Source organism: Thalassophryne amazonica, chromosome 19 (assembly GCF_902500255.1).
Source record: "Thalassophryne amazonica chromosome 19, fThaAma1.1, whole genome shotgun sequence".
Classification (NCBI taxonomy): domain Eukaryota; kingdom Metazoa; phylum Chordata; class Actinopteri; order Batrachoidiformes; family Batrachoididae; genus Thalassophryne; species Thalassophryne amazonica.
In genome coordinates this window covers 45,174,568-45,195,247 of record NC_047121.1, presented here as the reverse complement: position 1 = coordinate 45,195,247, position 20,680 = coordinate 45,174,568, and the positions used below count along the sequence as shown (strand labels likewise).

The 20,680-nt window shown below is 40.8% G+C and overlaps 1 protein-coding gene across 1 annotated transcript in view; it reads left to right on the top strand.

Annotated features, from left to right (window-relative positions):
• dph6 (diphthamine biosynthesis 6) overlaps positions 1-20,680 on the top strand; it is a 173,693-nt gene that overhangs the window by 59,479 nt on the left and 93,534 nt on the right. The window contains exons 6-12 of the mRNA XM_034195656.1: positions 2,485-2,546; positions 3,467-3,561; positions 4,675-4,768; positions 6,588-6,741; positions 9,915-10,040; positions 11,997-12,126; positions 12,266-12,440. Coding sequence (XP_034051547.1) covers positions 2,485-2,546; positions 3,467-3,561; positions 4,675-4,768; positions 6,588-6,741; positions 9,915-10,040; positions 11,997-12,126; positions 12,266-12,440 — 836 coding nt within the window. The remainder of the gene's footprint in view (positions 1-2,484; positions 2,547-3,466; positions 3,562-4,674; positions 4,769-6,587; positions 6,742-9,914; positions 10,041-11,996; positions 12,127-12,265; positions 12,441-20,680) is intronic.

The following is a 20,680-nucleotide window of genomic DNA, read 5'->3' as shown; positions in this document are numbered from 1 at the left end:
TGCCTTTCCAGTTCATGTCCAGTTAACTGAATTTACCCCAGGTGGACTCCAATTAAGGTGTAGAAACATGTCAAGGATGCACCTGAGCTCAGTGTTGTGTGCCATGGCAAAGGCTGTGAATACTTATTTTTTTAAAATACACTTGCTAAAATCTAAAAAAACCAAAACAAAACTTTTTTTCATATTGTCATTATGGGATATTGTGTGTAGAAGTTTGAGGAAAAAATTAATTTCATCTATTTTGGAACATGAGAAAGGGTATTTAAGGTGGCCATTTGCAAATGTTTCCCCTATTTTCATCTCTTCTAATGAGTGGCAACATGGGAGCCTCTAAACAACTCTCAAATGACCTGAACACAAAGATTATTCAACATCATGGTTTAGGGGAAGGACACAGAAAGCTATCTCAGAGATTTCAGCTGTCAGTTTCAACTGTGAGGAACATAGTGAGGAAATGGAAGACCACAGGCACAGTACTAGTTAAGGCCCGAAGTGGCAGGCCAAGAAAAATCTCAGATAAGCTGAAGCGAAGCATGGTGAGAACAGTCATAGTCAACCCACAGACCTGCTCCAAAGACCTACAACATGATCTTGCTGCAGATGGTGTCTCTGTGCATCTTTCAACTATACAGCGCAGTTTGCACAAGGAGATGCTGTATGATGCTGTAATGCAGAGGAAGCCTTTTCTGCGTACACGCCACAGACAGTCGCTTGAGGTATGCTAAAGCACATTTGGACAAGCCAGCTTCATTTTGGAATAAGGTGCTGTGGATTGATGAAACTAAAATTGATTTATTTGGACATAACGAGGGGCGGTATGTATGGCTGAACAAATTGGAGGTGGTTCCATCATGCTGTGGGGCTGTGTGCCCAGTGCAGGTACTGGAAATCTTGTTAAAGTTGATGGTCACATGGATTCCAGTCAATATCAGCAGATTCTTGAGAATAGTGTTCATGAATCAGTGACAAAGTTGAAGTTGTGCCGGGGCTGGATCTTTCAACAAGACAACGACCCTAAACGCTGTTCAAAATCTACTAAGGCATTCATGCTTAGGAACAAGTACAGTGGTCTGGAATGGCCATCTCAGTCCCCAGACCTGAATATTATTGAAAATCTGTGGTGTGATTTTAAGTGGGCTGTCCATGCTCGGAAACCAACAAACCTGACCGAACTGGAGATGTTTTCTAAAGAAGATTGGTCCAAAATACCTTCAACTGGAATCCAGACTCTCATTGGAAGCTATAGGAAGCATTTAGAGGCTGTTATTTCTGCAAAAGGAGGATCGACTAAATATTGATGTATTTTTTTCTTTTAGGGTTCCCAAATTTATGCACCTGCCTAATTTTGTTTACAGAATTATTGCACACTTTCTGTAAATCCTATAAACTTCATTTCACTTCTCAAATATCACTGTGTTTGTCTGCTATATGATATATTTAACTGAAATTGCCGATCCCAACAACCAGTGATTTATAAAGGGAAGTCATGGAAATCATCAAGGGTGCCCAAACATTTACATACAACTGTACGTATCCTTTTAGAATGGAAAGATTCACACCCTTACATCTTATATTATTGTTGTATTACTTATATCAGATGTGTTTGTTTATGTGTCCTTGATTCCATACAAAGTATTATGAAGTCACTCCAGTGTGCTTCTGAGTGTCCTTATAATTCTTCTGAGGGCTTTTTGCTTTTTGTTGGTGTTTGCTGAGTGAGTTGGAGTTCAGTATGTTGCCATCAGGAGCAGGCGTCAGTAAAATGAAATCAGGACTTAGTTTCAGAAATGGTGTAAACATAATTAATCCTCAACAATTTGGGCAAAGTGTGCACTGTTTAAGTGTACCACTTAATTTTTCCTGTAACCCACCTTGTCTATAAATAGGGCTGATGGAAGTCCTGATCTTTCAGAGAAGCTCCGGTGTTCGGAAAAAGTGTTTCTTTATTTTTCCACAGAATTACACTTCTTGTTTTCTGAGCTTGTATTGTAGGAGCGCGGTACTACGACGTACGCATACAAAGCTGTCCTCCACCCCCCGTCCTTTTCTCTCCCATGCCTGTGAGTCACTTCCATGCACCATTTCAGGGGAATGGGAGGAGGGAAAAGGCAAATAAACAAGATCTTTTTCCAGAGTTTATGTTCTCAAAGGGAACTAGATGAAGAGGTGGAGGGTGAGGAGAAGTGGGGAGGTCTGCGGCTAGCAACTGAAAACTGTTGCCCTTACCCGGAGAGATCTGTGTACACTACTTGTAAAGTCAAACAAATAGATCCAGGGTGCAGGTTTACGTGTGTGTTTGTGCGACTGCCCGTAAACCTCTCTGCCTGTCATCTTCAATCACTGTTCTCTCTTACTGATCAGACCTTTTTTTCTTTCTCTTTTTCATACATGTTTCTCTGTGTAATGATGTTTGCATGTGCGCGTGTGTTTTTGTGTATTGGTGTGTTCTTGTCTGTATGTGTGTGTTTCACACGTGGGTACCAGGCCTGGATCCAGAGAAACACTTAGGAAAACCTCTGGCTGACATGGAGCCCTATCTGAAGCAGGTCACACTCTAAACTATTCAAATTCATAGCTGCTGTTTGTTTATGTGCATCATTTAGTCACAGTCTTGTTGGTGCAATAATGAAAAATTCTTAGAAAGCTTAAAGTGCTGAGTTTAAATGCAAGACTTGCCGCTGATTATATATTTGAAGTGGACTTCCGGTTTGTTTTCTTTTTGTAATATCTTAATCTTCACTAATGTCATTTTCTTGGATGTTGTGTTGCTAATGGTTTGGGAGTCTTTAACTTTGAAAATGGCCTTAGATTAAGCCTCTTTCTCACTTTCAGGGATATCCATCCTGGAAACCCGCAGCTTTAAACTTTGTCTTTATGTTGGAGAACCTTACAGGGTGTAGGATTGTGTCTATGTATGATAAATGAGGAGGTTCTATTGTTGTGCTGTGGTCTTATTTTAACCATGGCAGAATTTTAATTTCAGTCTTTGCCACCTCGGTTTTTGACATATTTTGGTAATTGCTTGCACTTCATTGGAGCCCATAACATGCTGTAACATCACCTGGAGGTTTTCCTGGAGTGTTGTGTTGAACTCGTACTGTATATGGGTGTGTTGAGGTGTCTACCACTGCGCTGTGATTGTTTTGGCAGACATTGCACAATGCAAACCTGCCACATTATGTCATCACACCGCGCACTAGACTGGCACATCAGATTATCACATTGCACGCTAGTTCCCATTTGTGGGCAACCATGACCTTCACACGCAGGCTTCACATGCCGCGGTTATAGACCGTGAATTTCCAGGATGCACGTACATGAAAGTGAGAACAGGCATTAGTTTAGTAGTTGTTAATTACTCATTTTCCAATCATGTAGTTGTATATTTTTAATGAACTGTTTTAAATTGAGTGAAATCGTTGGAAAGCAGGATTTGCATGTTAATGTGGTGTTTTGTGTTTATTAGCTTTCTCAGAAGTATGGAGTCCATATTTGCGGGGAAGGAGGCGAATATGAAACCTTTACCCTTGACTGCCCTCTCTTCAAAAAGAATATAGTTATGTAAGTAAAGTATAAATAAATAGCCATTCGTTCTCTGTTTAACTTCATTGACACAGTAAATTTTGAGTACATTTGGTCCCACTCCATATGGTGTTGAATAAACTTTATTACTTAACTTAAGCTTTATTAGACACAGGTCTACATATTAGCAGATCAGCTCCTTATCCACTAAGTTACCTGCTCTACACAAAGAGCAGACAAAATAATAATAATAAATACTAAGTCTAACACTGAAAATTCCAGGAAGTACTTGATTTATTTGTGGAAAAACTGCTTAAAGTCATGGTGGGTTTTTTTTGTTTTGGGTTTTTTTTTTTTTGTATTTTGGTTTTGTAATTATCAGGCAATAGAATCCATGCCCACAAAGACAACAAAGGGTTATAGCAATTTGACTCTTGACCCCAGTAACCCTTGACTTTCACCCAAATTATTGACAGTGCTAGGGCAATTCGGGCATCCATCTAAGTGTGTGCCACATTTGGACCAATTCAGGTGGAAGTTTAAATTCCATGACCTTGACCTTTGCCAAAATACGTTCTGTAAGGACATTTTATGGTCAGCCTTCATTGACATATGAAGGTTGTTAGAAATCAGCAAATTGAGCTTGGAGGAGTGAGTCAACAAACACATGGGTAGAGTTGACCGTGGTCCCAGTGATTGGCCATTGGTAAGTATGACCTTGCCAGGGCAATTCCAGAACCCACCTGCATATGTTTGCCAAGGTTGGTGGAAAAAGTGTGTGATAAATTTGATGTTGCATAGGCAACATCAAATGAAGTTGTCACTACATATGTGTGACAACTTCAGAGGACTTCGGAATGGAGCGATGATTCTGCCAAAATTCAGCCCCCCCTCCCCCCAATGACTTTGCCAAAACAAACTCCTTAAGGGTAATTCAGGGGGTCAACCAACATGCACACAACAAATTTAGTAACACCCTCACACCTCAAAAGAGCAGTGGAACACGCAAACAAACGTCTCTCAAATTCTAATATGATAATTGGATTTGAAGAGCTCACAGATGAGTGTCGTTGGTTTGATCTGCTGCTGCATGTAGCTGCTATGGATTTTCAAAAACAATGTGAAATGTTTTGCTTGTGTGAATGTGTGCAGCGATGCAGCGGAGACAGTGATCCACTCAGCAGATGCTTTCGCTCCAGTCGGCTACCTGCGTTTCACCAAGTTGCATACTGAGAAGAAAGACAGCGTGAGTCAAAATTCTGGCAGATTCCATGAGAGTAAGACGTTGCACAGATAAGATCAGTAAGACTCAATGCTGAATCAATAATGGTGCAACAAAAGTTCAAGTTGCTTCGGGGTTGATTACTTTAAAATGAGTCTAAGGGCAGAACAAATAGATGAACAAAACCGGTGTCCTCTGGTGCCTGGTAACTTTGTCAAGCAGAAGAGAAGCACACTACTGAAGGGTAGGGTTCAGATCAGCCTCCAGAGGGCCGGTCTCCTGCTTCATGTTTCTCTCTCCTCCAGCCCCACATGGCCTACTTTGACATCTGCAATATTTACTGCTGCCTGAAACTAGGCCCTGCTTAATAAACATGTCCGCTCACATTAAAGTGCTTTGCATCCAGGTAGCTTGCTAAGCAGACACAACTACGGGTTGCAGGCAGGTCATCAGAATTGGCTTTTGGTTTTTTGGGGACGGCGTGAGGACTCAATGGATTCCTTCCAAGGAAATGGTTGTCAATATTTTTACCTTCAGTGTAAGAAAATATAACACCCACAGACTTAAACGATTGTCAAGAAGCTGCAGTCCACCCCGTCTGCATGTACTCTGCAATTTATTCCTGGAAATAGGAGAAGCTTCTTGCAAGTCAGCTGTTTTTTGCAGCGTTGGGCTAAAATTAGGTATGGAGCCGTGTTCAGGCCTATGGGAGAAACTTGGCTTTAAAAAAAAAAAAAATCAAGTCGCATTAATACTGAAATTGACTTATGTTTTTGTACAAGAGAAGCTGTGTGATATAATTCCTGTTTGTAGCATATGTGCAGAGTATGTGCATGCTGGGTGGGGCTTTGGAGCTGTTATGGACAGAAAACATACCCGTCCTGCAACCACAGTGACCCTGCAGCATCGCTCCCCACAGCTGTGTTTTGTTTTTTGCAGTCCCCACTTTGCTGCTCCCACCCCATTTGCACAAACACGCGTCACACTCACACAGCCTAACCCCCCCCGGTTGATAGGAGAAGAGCAGGGAGTTCCAAGCCCCAGAAAAGAACTGGGGGGGGGGCAACCAAGGGAGAGCCTACCCTGGTTTAGCCTTCTGAAGCTCTTCTTGTCAGGGTGACAGATCTGCAGTGACACCATCACTAGCGGAAACTGCACCAGGCTCAGGGGGCGGGGCTGGACAGCCATCATTTGCCCTCCGCTAATGCTAGTCAAGCTATTTTTCATGCTGGCCAGGAGAGAGGGGCTGAAGTATAATTAATTTGATTATCATGTGGCCTAATGCAGCTGACAGCAGATGAGGGGGTGAGTGAGAGTCGGGGCTGTGGGGGGGGGGGGGGGGGGGGGGGGCGTTGAGGAAATATGAAATATGTATTTAAATGCATGATGCCCCAGAAGGATTTGGCAGGTAATATGTATGCCTGAGAGAATGGTAATCATTTGTTTTTTAAAGATTTCTCAGAGTGAAAGGGCGATGTATAAATAAACAGAAGAAAATAATAGCAATAATAATAAAAGAAAAAAAGCTGCTCCACAACACATCTTGCCTATCCAGTCATGAGTTTTGACTGACAGCCACCATGATTGCATCTACAATAACCGAAAACAGCGCTCTCTCTTCGCCCGCGCTGTGAATATGTTAGCATGTTGTTTCATATTCATTCACCTTGAAGTTTAGCATGTCTGGGGCCATTGTCACGGCAGACTGACACACACGCAGCTCGTTTGGTTTGCAATTGAAAAGGTTCACTAATTATACAGCATTTTGTCTCTTTTTGCAAAAGGCTGCATGCTCCTTTGTGGGCGTTTGGCCTGATGTGTTCCCCGTGGTGCTTTCTTGCAGGATGCGGTGGCGAGAGCTTTGCCCCATGGTAGTTGTCCTTGCCAGAACGCCATTGACAAGATGACTGAAGAGGAGGAGGAATATGCTGATCAAGCCGAAGACAACCAGCAAGAATTTACATCAAGTTGTGACCTTTGTTGTCAGTGGGGCCACGGTGAGATTTATTTGTTGTGAGCCATGCATGCACACATATGAGTGTGTGTGTGTGTGTGTGTGTGTGTGTGTGTGTGTGTGTGTGTGTGTGTGTGTGTGTGTGTGTGTGTGTGTGTGTGTGTGTGTGTGTGTGTTTCTGCACACGTGGGTGTGTCTGTGTTCTCATGCATGCATCAGAGGGTGCTCTTTGAGTCTGTCATGCGGCCAGCATCATGATGCTGGTAGGTTTGAGTGATTGTTTGACAAGTGCTGTCAGTTCAGCAGCGTATTTGTGGCAGTCTTTGAATTTATTTTGTCTTTGATACAAACCACTTATGCATGATTTGCCACCCAAACAGTCATATGCTCCAGTTACTTATGACAAAAAACACATTTCAAAAAAGTCTTGATCAAGGATTATAAACACAAGAACTAATAAAAGTAAACTGATATTGCTGATCTCTTGTATTCCATTCGAGACATAGGGAAAAATGTAAAAAAAAAGTTGCGTGATTAGTCCAGAACTCAGGCCTGGGCCCTAAACAGTTAGAGGCACAGCATCTCAGATCAAGACCAAACTTTGTATAGCCAGGTCCACATAGATTTTGAGTTATGTAAGCAGACACAGAGGCACTGGACCATATTGTCTTCCCACACTGCACCGGGGCACGGGAAAAAGCGTGAAACATGACTTAAGTTACACATGATCAAAACATCCAAATGACATAATTTTCTTATGTATCCCAGGTAGAAACATAAGAAAATTATATTGTTTGTACACTTTCTGATCATGTGCAAGTGATGTAAATATTTATACCGTGTAAATCCAACAGACTTTTTTTTTCTCTCCAGTGTGTTCACTGGTGGCTTTTCTGAAAGATGTGATTTGCAGTGTTAAGGTTTGAGTCTCTGTTTATTCTCCATCTTTCAGAGTACTGTTAAATGGACTGCACTTATACAGCATTTTTAAAAAAAAATCTGAATCAGAAGCTCAAAGCGCTTTACAGTGATGCCTCACATTCACCCATTCACACACCGATATCAAGGCGCTCAACTGCACACCGGGAGCAATTGGGAATTAAGGACCTTACCCAAGGAATAGTGATATTCATGTAACATTGTTTGAACCGAGGATGCTCCGGTGTCAACTACTAGGCCATCACTTCCCCTATTTGGAAAAAACCTTTTTAAAATGTTTTTACACTTTAGGTACTGATCAAATTCCAGGGTTTTGAATTGTTCTGGATCAAAAGTAAGATCCAGGCTTTTATTGATTTTGTGGAACTGGCCATCAGAAGTGTATCTGTGTGTGGTGAAAGTGTTGAACTTGATGAGACGTTCACTTGTCTTGGCAGTGACTTTCATGTCTCTGGATCCTCGGCCTTTGAGATAGAGTGATGCCTAGGAAGAGCTTATGGATTTATGAGGTCCCGTTTTTGGTGATGGTCATACCTTTGTCGGAAATCAAAGGTCCAAGTATTTAGGGTCCTGGTGCTTTGTGTCTTATTGTAAGGTTGTGAGACTTGGATGCTAATCAGTGATTTAAGTTGAAGACTGGATGTCTTTGTTACCAGGTCTCTCCGAAGAGTCCTTGGATATCGCTAAATTTCGTAGGAGGACAAAGCCACAGTGATGCTGGAATCTGTGTTTTCAATACGGTCTAATAATGTTTTGCAAATTATACATTGTGGTAGAGAAGCTTGAATCTTCGACTGGACTGGGTTGCTTGACGCGAGGACATTTAGCTTCAAATCGCAGAAGCTTCCTCAGCTAAAATTCTTGCTCTGGTAGTCGGACTTCTGTCTGACCCTTGTCGAGAAGAACAAACAAAAGCCACAAAAGCTGGAGTTTTAAACCTAACCAGACGCCTCCTACCGAGAGGCAGACTGCTATCGTCTAGTGATTAAACAATTGCTTTAATTATCACCTATTGTGCTCTAGTTAGCACCCTCCTAATGACAGGGTAGCTGTCCCTCTTAACGATGGGACTGACGCCTCTCCTGATGACGTGAATGACTCATTACCATGAACAAAAGAGTGAAACTGCTTTGATCTGGGTACCCCATTGTAAACAGGGGACAAAGCGTGTCTCAGACCCCCTCCCCGGTTAAGGCTGGGTTTCAACTGTTTCACATAGAATGCCTCCTTCACCCCTCTCTCAAACCATTTCTTCTCTCTGGCTAAGATTTTAACTTCCTTGTCCTCAAACATGTGGTTAGTGTCTTTAAGGTGGAGATGAACTGCAGACTGAGGTCCACTGGCGCCCTCTCTGCGGTGCTGGTATAGCCTTTTGTGTAAAGTTTGCTTACTCTCACCTATGTAGTGTTCATTTTAGTTTTCCTGACATCTGATAGAATACACTACATTGCTCTGTTTGTAACTAGGGATCCTGTCCTTAGGGTGAACTAATTTCTGTATCAAGGTGTTAACTATTTTAAAGTAAACTGGGATTTTGTGCTGTCTGAAGATCCTCTGTAGTTTTTCCCCTACTCCTGCTAAATAAGGGAGAGACACTCCTCTTCTTCTTGTCTCTGTCTCCTGTCTATCTGGTCTCTTTGTTCTCTGGGACTTCTGCAAATTATCCAGGGACCATCATGGGTATCCACATACTGTGAGGGCTTTCCGGACAAGTTGTTGTTCTTTAGCCCTTCCCTCTGCAGTTGTGGGCACCTGTAGGGCTCTGTGTTGAAGAGTCCTGATCACCCCGAGCTTGTGTGCAAGGGGGTGGTTTGAGCCAAAGAGCAGATATTGGTCAGTGTGTCATTGTGGTGCTGCAATGATTCATTCATTATTAATCAACTGTCAAATTAAGCAGCAACTATTTTGATAATCAATTAATCATTTTGAGTCATTTTTAATGAAAATTATCCATATTTTCTGATATCAGCTTTTTAAAATTGACTGCTTTCTGGTTTATTTTACTAATTTCTTCACACCTATCTGGCCTTAAATGAAATATCTTTGTGTTGTGGACAAAACAAGGTATTTGAAGGCATCAACTTGGGCTCTGGAAAACAATCATTGATGTTTTTCCATATTTTCTGGCATTTTATGTGCAGAAAAACTAAAGTATAGTATAAACAGATAAAGTATAGTATGGTGTTCCTTCGAGTGTATATATAATCATAGAATAATTGGACCAATCCAAACCGATTAACCTTCATCCTCTTTATCGAATTGTTTTCCTTCTTACAGATCGACCTTCATCCTGGTCGCAGATTAGCTCTCGGGGTTACCAGTGGATCTCTGGCATCAACGGTCTTCAGAGCCAAGACCCAGGAATCCAGTGCCAGACATTGGCAGCTTTCATTCAGCTGCAAAGTAAGAATAAATAGAGTGAGAGGAGTATGAACACTTTGCAAAAGGACGTTGTGGAACTAAGGTTTTGATCTTAAATGTCTCTGTGTTCCAAAATTCGTAAGGCGCTATGAGAGGGTTTTTTTTTTTTTTTGGCATGTCTGCATTTTCAAACAACTCACAAAACAGCACATGTAAGTATCCACACAACTAACCGTGAATAAGTCATGTTTTCTTAGATCAAATAAGATTGAGATCTTTGATATAATCAGGCGGAGCTGCGTGGAATTCTTTTGTCCAGGGGTGATTTAAACTGCGCACTAAAACACACACTGGAGGCTTTGCTTTGTGCATCCAGCAGAGAAAAAACACAAAACAAAAAAGGGTAGAAATTCTTTGTCCCTTGGGTGTCTGTCTTTCTCCTTGCTGTGTTAGCACAGCACATATGGAGGTGTGGCGGAGCTTGAGAAATCGTTTGACATTCCAAAGTGCTCGTCAAGCCAGAAGAGCAAAGCGCCGCACGTCGGAGTCTCTGTCCGTCACTCGGAGAGGGCAGCAAGCTGGCTGACAAAACAAGGACACGCATTTCAAATTAACTCCCACTTTTAAAGCACACAGTGCACTCATATTCATCTTTTTTTTTGCCCTGCAGAGGTTTAAAAGTGCACACTTTTACAGCGTGTCTCTCTTTCTTTTTTCCTCCCCTCTTTTTTCTTTTTTTGATGGAGAAAAAGAGCAAAGATGAAAAGCATATTTAATGTTTATCGTGGTGCTCGGCTGAACAGCCTTCGTCGTGCAGAGACAATATTAAACAAGTTAATATTTAATGAAGAACCTCTTTGTATGAGGGCGAAGTAGTATGAGACGCAAGTGTTGGCAAAGGAAAAACAAACTTGAAGCTCTTTCAAATGATTGGTTGGGGGGTAAGGAGGCTTCACTTTGAGCTTTTTGTGCCTGCGCTTGCACCCAAATGCTGCACCAGCCATGCAGGGACGGTTGCGGAGTGCATTTTACTGAAGAAGGCAAACACTTTAATTGCTTTAAAGCTACAGTGTGTAGGATTTAGGGGCACTTATGTGCAGAAATGGAATATAGCTGTTCATTAGTGATCTATGAATCGATGGGTTTTCATAATCTTAGAATAAGCACTTCATATTTACATGGAAGCAGGGCCCCCTCATGGAGGCCGCCATATTGCACCACCATAGGGATACAGTCGGCCCAAAAGGACATACTTAATCTGTCTTTTGCATGTTGCAATGTGGCTGGAAGACAAAACAAGGAATCAGTGATTGCGCCACGATACAATGTCTACTGCAAGGTTGGGTAGGATTACTTTGAAATGTAATCCAAAAGTAATCAGATTACAAGTAATCCAAATGTATGTACATACATACATGTAATCCACATGTATTCTTTCAAAGTAATCCTACCCAACCATGGTCTACTGTTAGCTAGTGCAGACTAACAAGTTTGAGAATTTTCATTTTTGTGAAATGGGGAGGCCATATGTATTGCTTATCACAAGAGAATGCAAGGGAGCAAAAATCCCCACCACCAAAGAAGAGAAAATGTGATGGAAAACAATATTGTGACATCCAACTGCATCATGCAATCTGATGACACTAAATCCTACATACAGCAACTTTAAAGCAGATTTCATTCTGACTTTGTTGCTGCTCCTGATTGTCTGGAGGAAATATATATACCGTTCATCTTTTAACATCAAAAGTGATTTTTAAATTTGTCTTGAAGCAGCCTGGCTGCATTAGTCACTTGCATGGTAGCTCTTATCACTCACTCACCTGCTTACTGCAATTAAGCATCACGGGGCAGGAGCTGGAGCCTATCCCAGCAGTCATAGGGTGTGAGGTGGGTTACACCCTGCTGGACAGGGTGCCAGTCTGTCGCAGGGCCACGGTAACTCTTATGTTACATAATTTCTGTTACAGTACAGTAATTTCTCTTGTTGGTCTCCAGGTGAGTTGGACAGTCGAGGGTGGTCAATGAAACATATTGTCCTGGTGCACCTGTATGTGAGGAACATGGAAGATTTTGATCCACTCAACACCGTGTATAGCAAACGTTTTGGCGTAAACCCACCAGCAAGGTATCACCAACAGGCACACACCTCTTTTTGTCCCTTTCTTAGAAACCATCTTCAGAAGGTTTTCTTCAACTTCAAGAGTTTAATTCTTCATTTAAGTCTTATGAATTCCTCTGCCCATATTGGTCCACTTTTCCTTTAGGGTGTGTGTCCAGGCTCCGCTACCTGCTGGTCAGCTACTGCAGATGGACTGTCTGCTTCACGATTGGACGGAAAAACCAGAGGATGACTGTGTCCACCAAAAAGAGGTGCTCCATGTTCAGAGCCTGTCCCACTGGGCCCCTGCCAACATCGGACCCTACAGCCAGGCCATTAGGGTAAGGCTCCGAGGCACTTTGAGGACAGTGGTGCTGGTGGATTTAATTTTTATAGCAGTCCCAGAATTTCACAATATAAGTCTACATTTGTGTGTCAGGCTTTAGTTTTCATGTTTGCTTTTAATAATTCTCATTTTTTATTAATCTTAGATACTGTAAAGTGTTAGTTGCTTATATTATATGACCAAAAAGAACCTAATGGTTACAAGCTGAAACAGAATAATCATCAAACTTGACGTTGAGTCTTTTTTTTCCTTTTCAGTTACTGTAGTTAGATCCACATGTAGTGGTAGCACTTATGTGAGTATTATTATTTTTTTTATCTTTTTTTGTGTAAGAATAAATTACTCAATGATTCTTAATCTAATTTCGATCAAACATGGTGAAATAATTGAGGGCTAGCCAAGGACAAATTAATGTAGAGAAGAATTATACCTGTGGTTACACTTAAATCATATATTGCCATTATATTTGTCATCGTTGACCTTGAGCAACTGTTCAAACTTGTTGTCGTACCTGTTGAACTCAAACAGTGTTGTGTGTTAGTCGAGAACTACATGGTTTTAATTTTTTGACAAGAAAAACATAAAACCATATCTACTACTACACTCAACAAAAATATAAACGCAACACTTTTGGTTTTGCTCCCATTTTGTATGAGATGAACTCAAAGATCTAAAACTTTTTCCACATACACAATATCACCATTTCCCTCAAATATTGGTCACAAACCAGTCTAAATCTGTGATAGTGAGCACTTCTCCTTTGCTGAGATAATCTATCCCACCTCACAGGTGTGCCATACCAAGATGCTGATTAGACACCATGATTAGTGCACAGGTGTGCCTTAGACTGTCCACAATAAAAGGCCACTCTGAAAGGTGCAGTTTTGTTTTATTGAGGGGGGATACCAGTCAGTATCTGGTGTAACCACCATTTGCCTCATGCAGTGCAACACATCTCCTTCGCATAGAGTTGATCAGGTTGTCAATTGTGGCCTGTGGAATGTTGGTCCACTCCTCTTCAATGGCTGTGCGAAGTTGCGACGACGAACTGGAGTCAAGTCGAGACCCCGATGAGGACAACGAGCATGCAGATGAGCTTCCCTGAGACGGTTTCTGACAGTTTGTGCAGAAATTCTTTTGTTATGCAAACCAATTGTTTCAGCAGCTGTCTGAGTGGCTGGTCTCAGACGATCTTGGAGGTGAACATGCTGGATGTGGAGGTCCTGGGCTGGTGTGGTTACACGTGGTCTGCGGTTGTGAGGCTGGTTGGATGTACTGCCAAATTCTCTGAAACGCCTTTGGAGACGGCTTATGGTAGAGAAATGAACATTCAATACACGAGCAACAGCTCTGGTTGACATTCCTGCTGTCAGCATGCCAATTGCACGCTCCCTCAAATCTTGCGACATCTGTGGCATTGTGCTGTGTGATAAAACTGCACCTTTCAGAGTGGCCTTTTATTGTGGGCAGTCTAAGGCACACCTGTGCACTAATCATGGTGTTTAATCAGCATCTTGATATGGCACACCTGTGAGGTGGGATGGATTATCTCAGCAAAGGAGATGTGCTCACTATCACAGATTTAGACTGGTTTGTGAACAATATTTGAGGGAAATGGTGATACTGTGTATGTGGAGAAAGTTTTAGGTCTTTGAGTTCATCTCATACAAAATGGGACCAAAACCAAAAGTGTTGCATTTATATTTTTGTTGAGTATATAAGCAACAGGTTGTTCATTGTTATGGCCCAAAGCAGCCTGAACTTGAGGTTCTTGAAATGGAGCAGTATCATCACCTGGTGGACATTTATCATTAATGCAGGAACAATAGATTTTTTCTCCAAGAACTCTAGTATGTACATATTATTGCCCAATCACAAATATCTAATTTGCATGACTCTGCTCAAACTTATTAGACACAGGTGTTGCACTCTCTTGAATGCTACTTCCTCTAAAGGGGTCATATATGCACGGTCAGGTTTCATAACCTTTCACAATTCACAGAGAAGAATCATTTACAGAACTTAGCGGATTTATAGATGAGGAACATACTGCTGTTAATAGTGAACAATCTTGTCATTGATTTGTGCCATCTGCTTTTTTGCATTGTTTTGTTGCATTAAAATTCACCAAATGGTAAAATGGTAAATGGACTGCATTTATATAGCGCTTTTCCATCTGTATGTCATCCGATGTCAGGGTGCTGCCATATAAGGCGCTCACTACACACCGGGAGCAATAGGGGATTAAAGGCCTTGCCCAAGGGCCCTTAGTGATTTTCCAGTCAGGCGGGGATTTGAACCCATGATCTTCTGGACTCAAGCCCAACACCTTAACCACTAAACCATCACCTCCCCCGTGATGTGAATCGATTTATCCTTAATACAGAGTAGGGCCTTTTAATTTGGAGACATACGTACAAGATGATAACATGCATTCGTGATATGTGTTGGTATGTATGAATACGTGTATTTTGAGGTAGTTTGTGAACATTCTGGGGGTTGGGGTGTGGGGTGTGGTTGGACCAAAGTGGTTAATAATTCATTTGTCACTGGCTGTTTATTCACTGGCTGCATCTTACAGGTACAAACCTCAGGTTTCTAAAAACTAGGAATAATAGGCACTTTTATCAGTAAGGAAGGAGCATCCTACATTGGGACAGTCAAAAATACGGATTCTTGTTTTCTCTTTTTTTCTCCTAAACTTCTTGTAGCAATTGAAAATCTCACTTTGGGAATGTCAGTGAATGAGGCATTCTGCTGGTAATGCTTTGCTTCAAATTTACAAAGCTAATGAAATCCATCAGGATCCGTGCAGCACTTTATGCCTTTGTGTCTCATCTTTGTTTATGCACGCATGCATCCACATGCATGTGATTGTTGTTTTGTGTGATAGTTTGTTGTCGTTACTGCGTTTGTGTATACTTGCAAATGTTGCAGTCAGCAGTATATATCAGTTTTTGCACTTGTTTGTAACACTACAAATGTGACTTCTTTCTTATTGTTTCGAACCCAAGAAAGAATGTTGCATTCAAAGGGAGAGCAGAGGAAGTGTGGTCCGTGGTTGCACGGTTGGCTTGGTGTTTTGTTTACCCAGTGTGTATTATACGGGATTACACTTGTCAAGGTACTGTCAACAAGGATAGTGTCCATCTCCTCCACACTGTCCTTGATCTTCCAGCCAAATCCTTCTATGAGTGAGAACATGTGTGGATTAGAGCCTGACGGCATGTCTCACCAATGTGTCACTGAAGCTCCGAGGATCCCATGTAGTTTGGATTCCTGTGATATACGAGTCCGCTTCGCCGTTAAAGTTTGAGCAATGTTTGATTTCCATAGCAGAGTCTCATTGAGACATGAAATTGAAGTCATCTGCAGGCACGTTGCCTCTGGAAAATGGTCTAATTTTTCATTCCTTTAATGATCATTCATATCTAAAGCAATTTGAGAAAACAAGAAGAGTTTGCTCGCTCAGAGCCATGATTGGCGCGTTCGTCGACTCCCGCGTCGTCTCACAGTGTGTCTGCTCCTCCTCCGCGCTACAGTGGCTTAATTTGATCAAAAATGTATTAACAACTCTTCAGTACAGCAAGAGATTTCTACATATTGATACAATTACCCCCTTGCTGTGAAGCAAGCATGCAGTGCCTTCTCCCTCATCAGTAGCAGCATCACCGGCGCCTTCGTTTTAATGACAATTTTCCTCGGTGACTGTTGCTGTGAGACGCCATGGTGACAGGGCCTGAGCACCAGCAGTGACAAGGGACCTGCTGTGCAGCTCTCCACACAACCTGTCTGTGAAAAATAAAAGTAGTCAATAAAAGTGGTATCCAGTGACACTGTGGGGATGAACTTCTCAATGATTAGGCGAGAAATTTGTCATCTTAATTCATTCTTTGTAATAACTTATGGAAATGTGAATGGGGAACAGTCTGATGAAAGGAAAGCATAGTGGATAAAATTCTATGATATCAAAAGCATAGACGGTCTTAAAAGGAAAATTTCAGGTGAATTCACATCCTCAATAAAATTTGCTCCATATTTCCTTAAGTCGAGGGCATTTTCCACATAAAATATTATTGTAAGCCACTTTTTAATTTAGACAGACAGCAAGTGATATCATTTAAGGTCTCCTGTCCTTTGTCGGTTGGCAGTCATCATAAAAAATAGCAATCTATAAGAGCACTCATTAAAGGACATATCTTAGCCAGTGCCCTAAACACTTAGTTCCAGTGTTTGCAATTTTTTTAAATCTTAAAGTTTAATGGCATATGTTACAAGCTAGTCCCATTGTTTTCAGCAGGTTTGTGAAAAAATTTTCTAACCAGTCTCATATTGGAGAAATCATAAGTTTTTTTGGTGGATATGATGAGATTACACAATGTTAATTAATTTACATTTAATTATTTATTTTGTAGCACCAGAATTTGTTCTTTTGAAGCAATTGGTTGTAGTGTTTGCACACATAAAAAAAGAAATGTTGACACTGTATGTGTGAGCTTCAGTGATGCCGATAACGTGTTACTCAGTAATGCGTTACTCTAATCTAACCACTTTTTTTAGTAACGAGTAATCTAATGCGTTAATCTTTCCAAATCAGTAATCAAATTAAAGTTACTTCTCCAAGTGCATTACTATTATTTTTGCATTGTGGGTCGATAGCAGCATTAAACTTGGTCCGTGGGCAGGTGGTCGGGGTTCGACTGTACTGCCCACTTTAAACGAGCTGTGAGCTTTTAATCCACGGTTTTCTGCAGCAGCTACGACTCATCCTCACCTCTTAAAGCGCGGTGACAACAGCACACCTGCACTGAGGTTTACAAAGACATTTTTATGTTTTGTTTTTCTCCTTTATTTAGAATTCTGAGCTGAGCCACTCCGTATCTGCTCTTTAAAAACAGCTGTACCGTGATGCGTCAACAACGAACACTTTTTTCCACTCAAATGCACCTAAACTCTCTTTCTGAGGACCACATGATGTGAAAACGTAATAAAACTTTCTTACCTGTAAATCTGGTCATGTTTTCTGCATAAATAAATGCTATCCACTCTTTGTGCTCAAACGCCAAAGCAGGGGCGAATCCAGGTGGAATGGGAATGGGGGTGTGGGGCAAGGGTGTGCCCCCCCCAACACCCCTAGATTAAAGGTCCAGTTTTGAAGCCTTTTTTTTACTACAACTACTAATACTACTTATAATAATAAGAATTTCGACAAGTAAAATGTTTAGAGAGAATTTAAATGTTAGAAAACTGTTAAAAAGAATTTAATAGTTACATTTATAAACAATGTAGGTTAGAAATTGCAAGTTTTACTGTTACAGTGCTGTCAACAGTTAAATATGAGGTCAAGAAAGAGGTCTTTATTTTACTTTTTATAAAACAAGTATTATTTTCATTGAAGTCAAGAAAGGTGACTATAAAGGGAGTTTTGGCAAAACAAGTATCATTGTCATGTTGAGGTGGCAGAGGGTTGTTGTCGGCAGCTGGGGAAAGTAACTAAAAAAGTAACTAGTAATCTAACTTAGTTACTTTTACAATTGAGTAATCAGTAAGGTAACTAAGTTACTTTTCAAGGAGTAATCAGTAATTGGATTACTTTTTCAAAGTAACTGTGGCAACACTGGTGAGCTTTGTGAAATCAATGGATAGCCCAGTTGTAGCTTTAGAGACATTAAGTGAGGAGTCTGAGTGTCTGGGCTTGTGATTGTTCGGGATCAAGACTAAAGCCACCTTGACACTTCCAGGAATTTGATCCCCGCACTGACACGCAATCTTTCATGCCTGTGTGTGAACTGTGTGTGGCTGCTGCATACCAGTGCGCAAAGAAAATTTTGAAATGTTTAAAATTTCTGGCTTGCACTAATTTCATTTCACTAAAATATAACTGAAAAGTTATCTTTTGTGATGATAAACTGCTAAAAACCTTTATTACAGATAACCAGTAACCGATCATTTTTAGTATTGATTCGGACACGGCCGCATCAGATTACGCTGTCGGCTTCTGATAAACCAGTTTCGCTTTAAGCACTGCAGGGGCTGCTGGGTAAATTCAGGGATCACAAATACACAAGAACGCACAAAAAATGAATGAATAAAAAATAAAACCCCAAACATTGTCATCATCTTCAAAGCAGTAAACATTTTATTAGAAGTCACAGTTTATCTCGGTATTAGATACACCGTCATTTATGAACTAAAAAGCTGCTGCTATTTCTAACATGCTTTCAACCCTGTGGCTTAAACAACTGAAATACGTCCATTATTGCATTGATTGTCAGAGTAAAAGACACGTAGTAAATATAAATTCTTACCTGTTAGTTTCAGTGGGATTCATCTGAAAAAATAATTGTCCTGAGATTATCAAAATGGTCCTAAACGGTTGAAGAAACGTCCCTCTGTACACAGCTGCACCGTGAGAGCTCCTCTGTCCCATCGAGTCTTGGTGATACCATCAGCCACAAAGAAATAAAATAAAATAATGCTAAAATTAGTCCATTTTGTTTTTTGTGTCGAGTGATCGATAACACTTCTTCTTTCGGATCCAGTGGCGGATCCGAAAGAAGACGGACTAAAATCTTTGATTTTAGGCTTTACAATCATTTTGACCATTAAACTTTGCTCACTTTACCAGCAAAAAAAATGTTATCGGACTGAAAATTATTGGAACTAAATTTTTGGAAGATAATTGGTCCGATGATGATTTTATCTGAAAAGCTAATCCACTAACAAAAACCTTAGCTTCATAATTATCTGCTATCGGACTGTGCCCACTACGCTATTCGACACTGCATGTCATTGCATGTCACTGCCTGCAGGGCATCTGAACCTGAAATTAGATTATGACGAGATGTTACATCTATAATAAACATAACTTTACGGATATATAGTATTATCAAGCTCATGAGAAGGAATGAAAATGCAGCTGGTTTACCAATCCATTACTATATTTATTATAAATAATTACCTTTGAGACAACATTCCAAATGTGTTCTCCACCACATGACACGCATGAGACAACCTGCAGCTGTAGATAATTTCTCTGTGATTCTGGGAGCGATGAGAGATGATTTCATCAGCCAAGTTCTGAGCGCAAATGCATTATCGGCTCTGAAATTATTATTTTATATTATTATTATATTATTTTACATAGTGTGGCATCAAAACGGGATAAGCGGGATACATTGGCACAACAAATTGCGCGGCAGTGCATTGATCAAATTTGTGCAAGTGTCAAGGTGCCTTTTGATCCACGTTTTTAATGACTTCTTGTGTTGGGCCATCAGAAGTGTATCCATATGTTGTGGAGACATTCACTTATCTTGACAGTGACATGCATATCTCAAGGTCCTCGGCCTTTGAGATGGAGACACACTTGTGAAGGGCTTATGGAGTTATGAGTTTCCTGGACAGAGGCGTTTGGCGATGCCAGTATCTTTGCAGGACAATGAAGATCCAGGTCTTTAGGGTCCTGATTCCTCATTTATACCATTGCACATGTACCAAATGGGACCTAAAGATATGCAACGACAATTCAATGCATATTTTGTTGATTTATAAAAACAAACTAGACAATGACATGCATATATACACACAGAGAGAGTTAAAATGTGAGGCAGCATAACACGTAATGATGCCGCGCTGGAGTGAGCCATAACTCGTACATTAGCATTGTTAAATGTGGTCGTGATCCATAATTCTTCAAAACTGACTGTTTAGTTGTTAAATATATATAAGCAGACTTACAGTAAATCTTTCATCAGACCACACAGTTAATATGTTATCAACGCACCCCAGCTCCTGAAATGACTGGATTCTTGCCATCATTTGAATAGTGCCCTGCCTGCTATACTGGTATGAAACAAATGGTTTCCCTAGATCACAGCAGCACAAAGGATTCTGGGGACAACTCTAACGATAAATAGTTGTCTAGTTTGTTAAAGCATCTTAAAACTTGTTATAGTCAGATCATTAAGTGAAATTAAGAAGAAACGTAGCATCATAAGTGAATGGTTGGTTTCAGAACTACTAGTGTTCCAACTTACTGCTTTTATTGTATTTTATCATCCCATTGCTGTGAACACACACAAGCACCTCTATTTCTGTTCCAGATAAGTTTCTTGTCTTGCTGTTCCACCTCAGTTGCCATCACAAGGACACTTTTTGGACTTCATGTGTATGCTTGAATATTCATGAGGTGTTTTGTGTTGACCATTTGTGGTTGTATGTGAGCATGAAGAG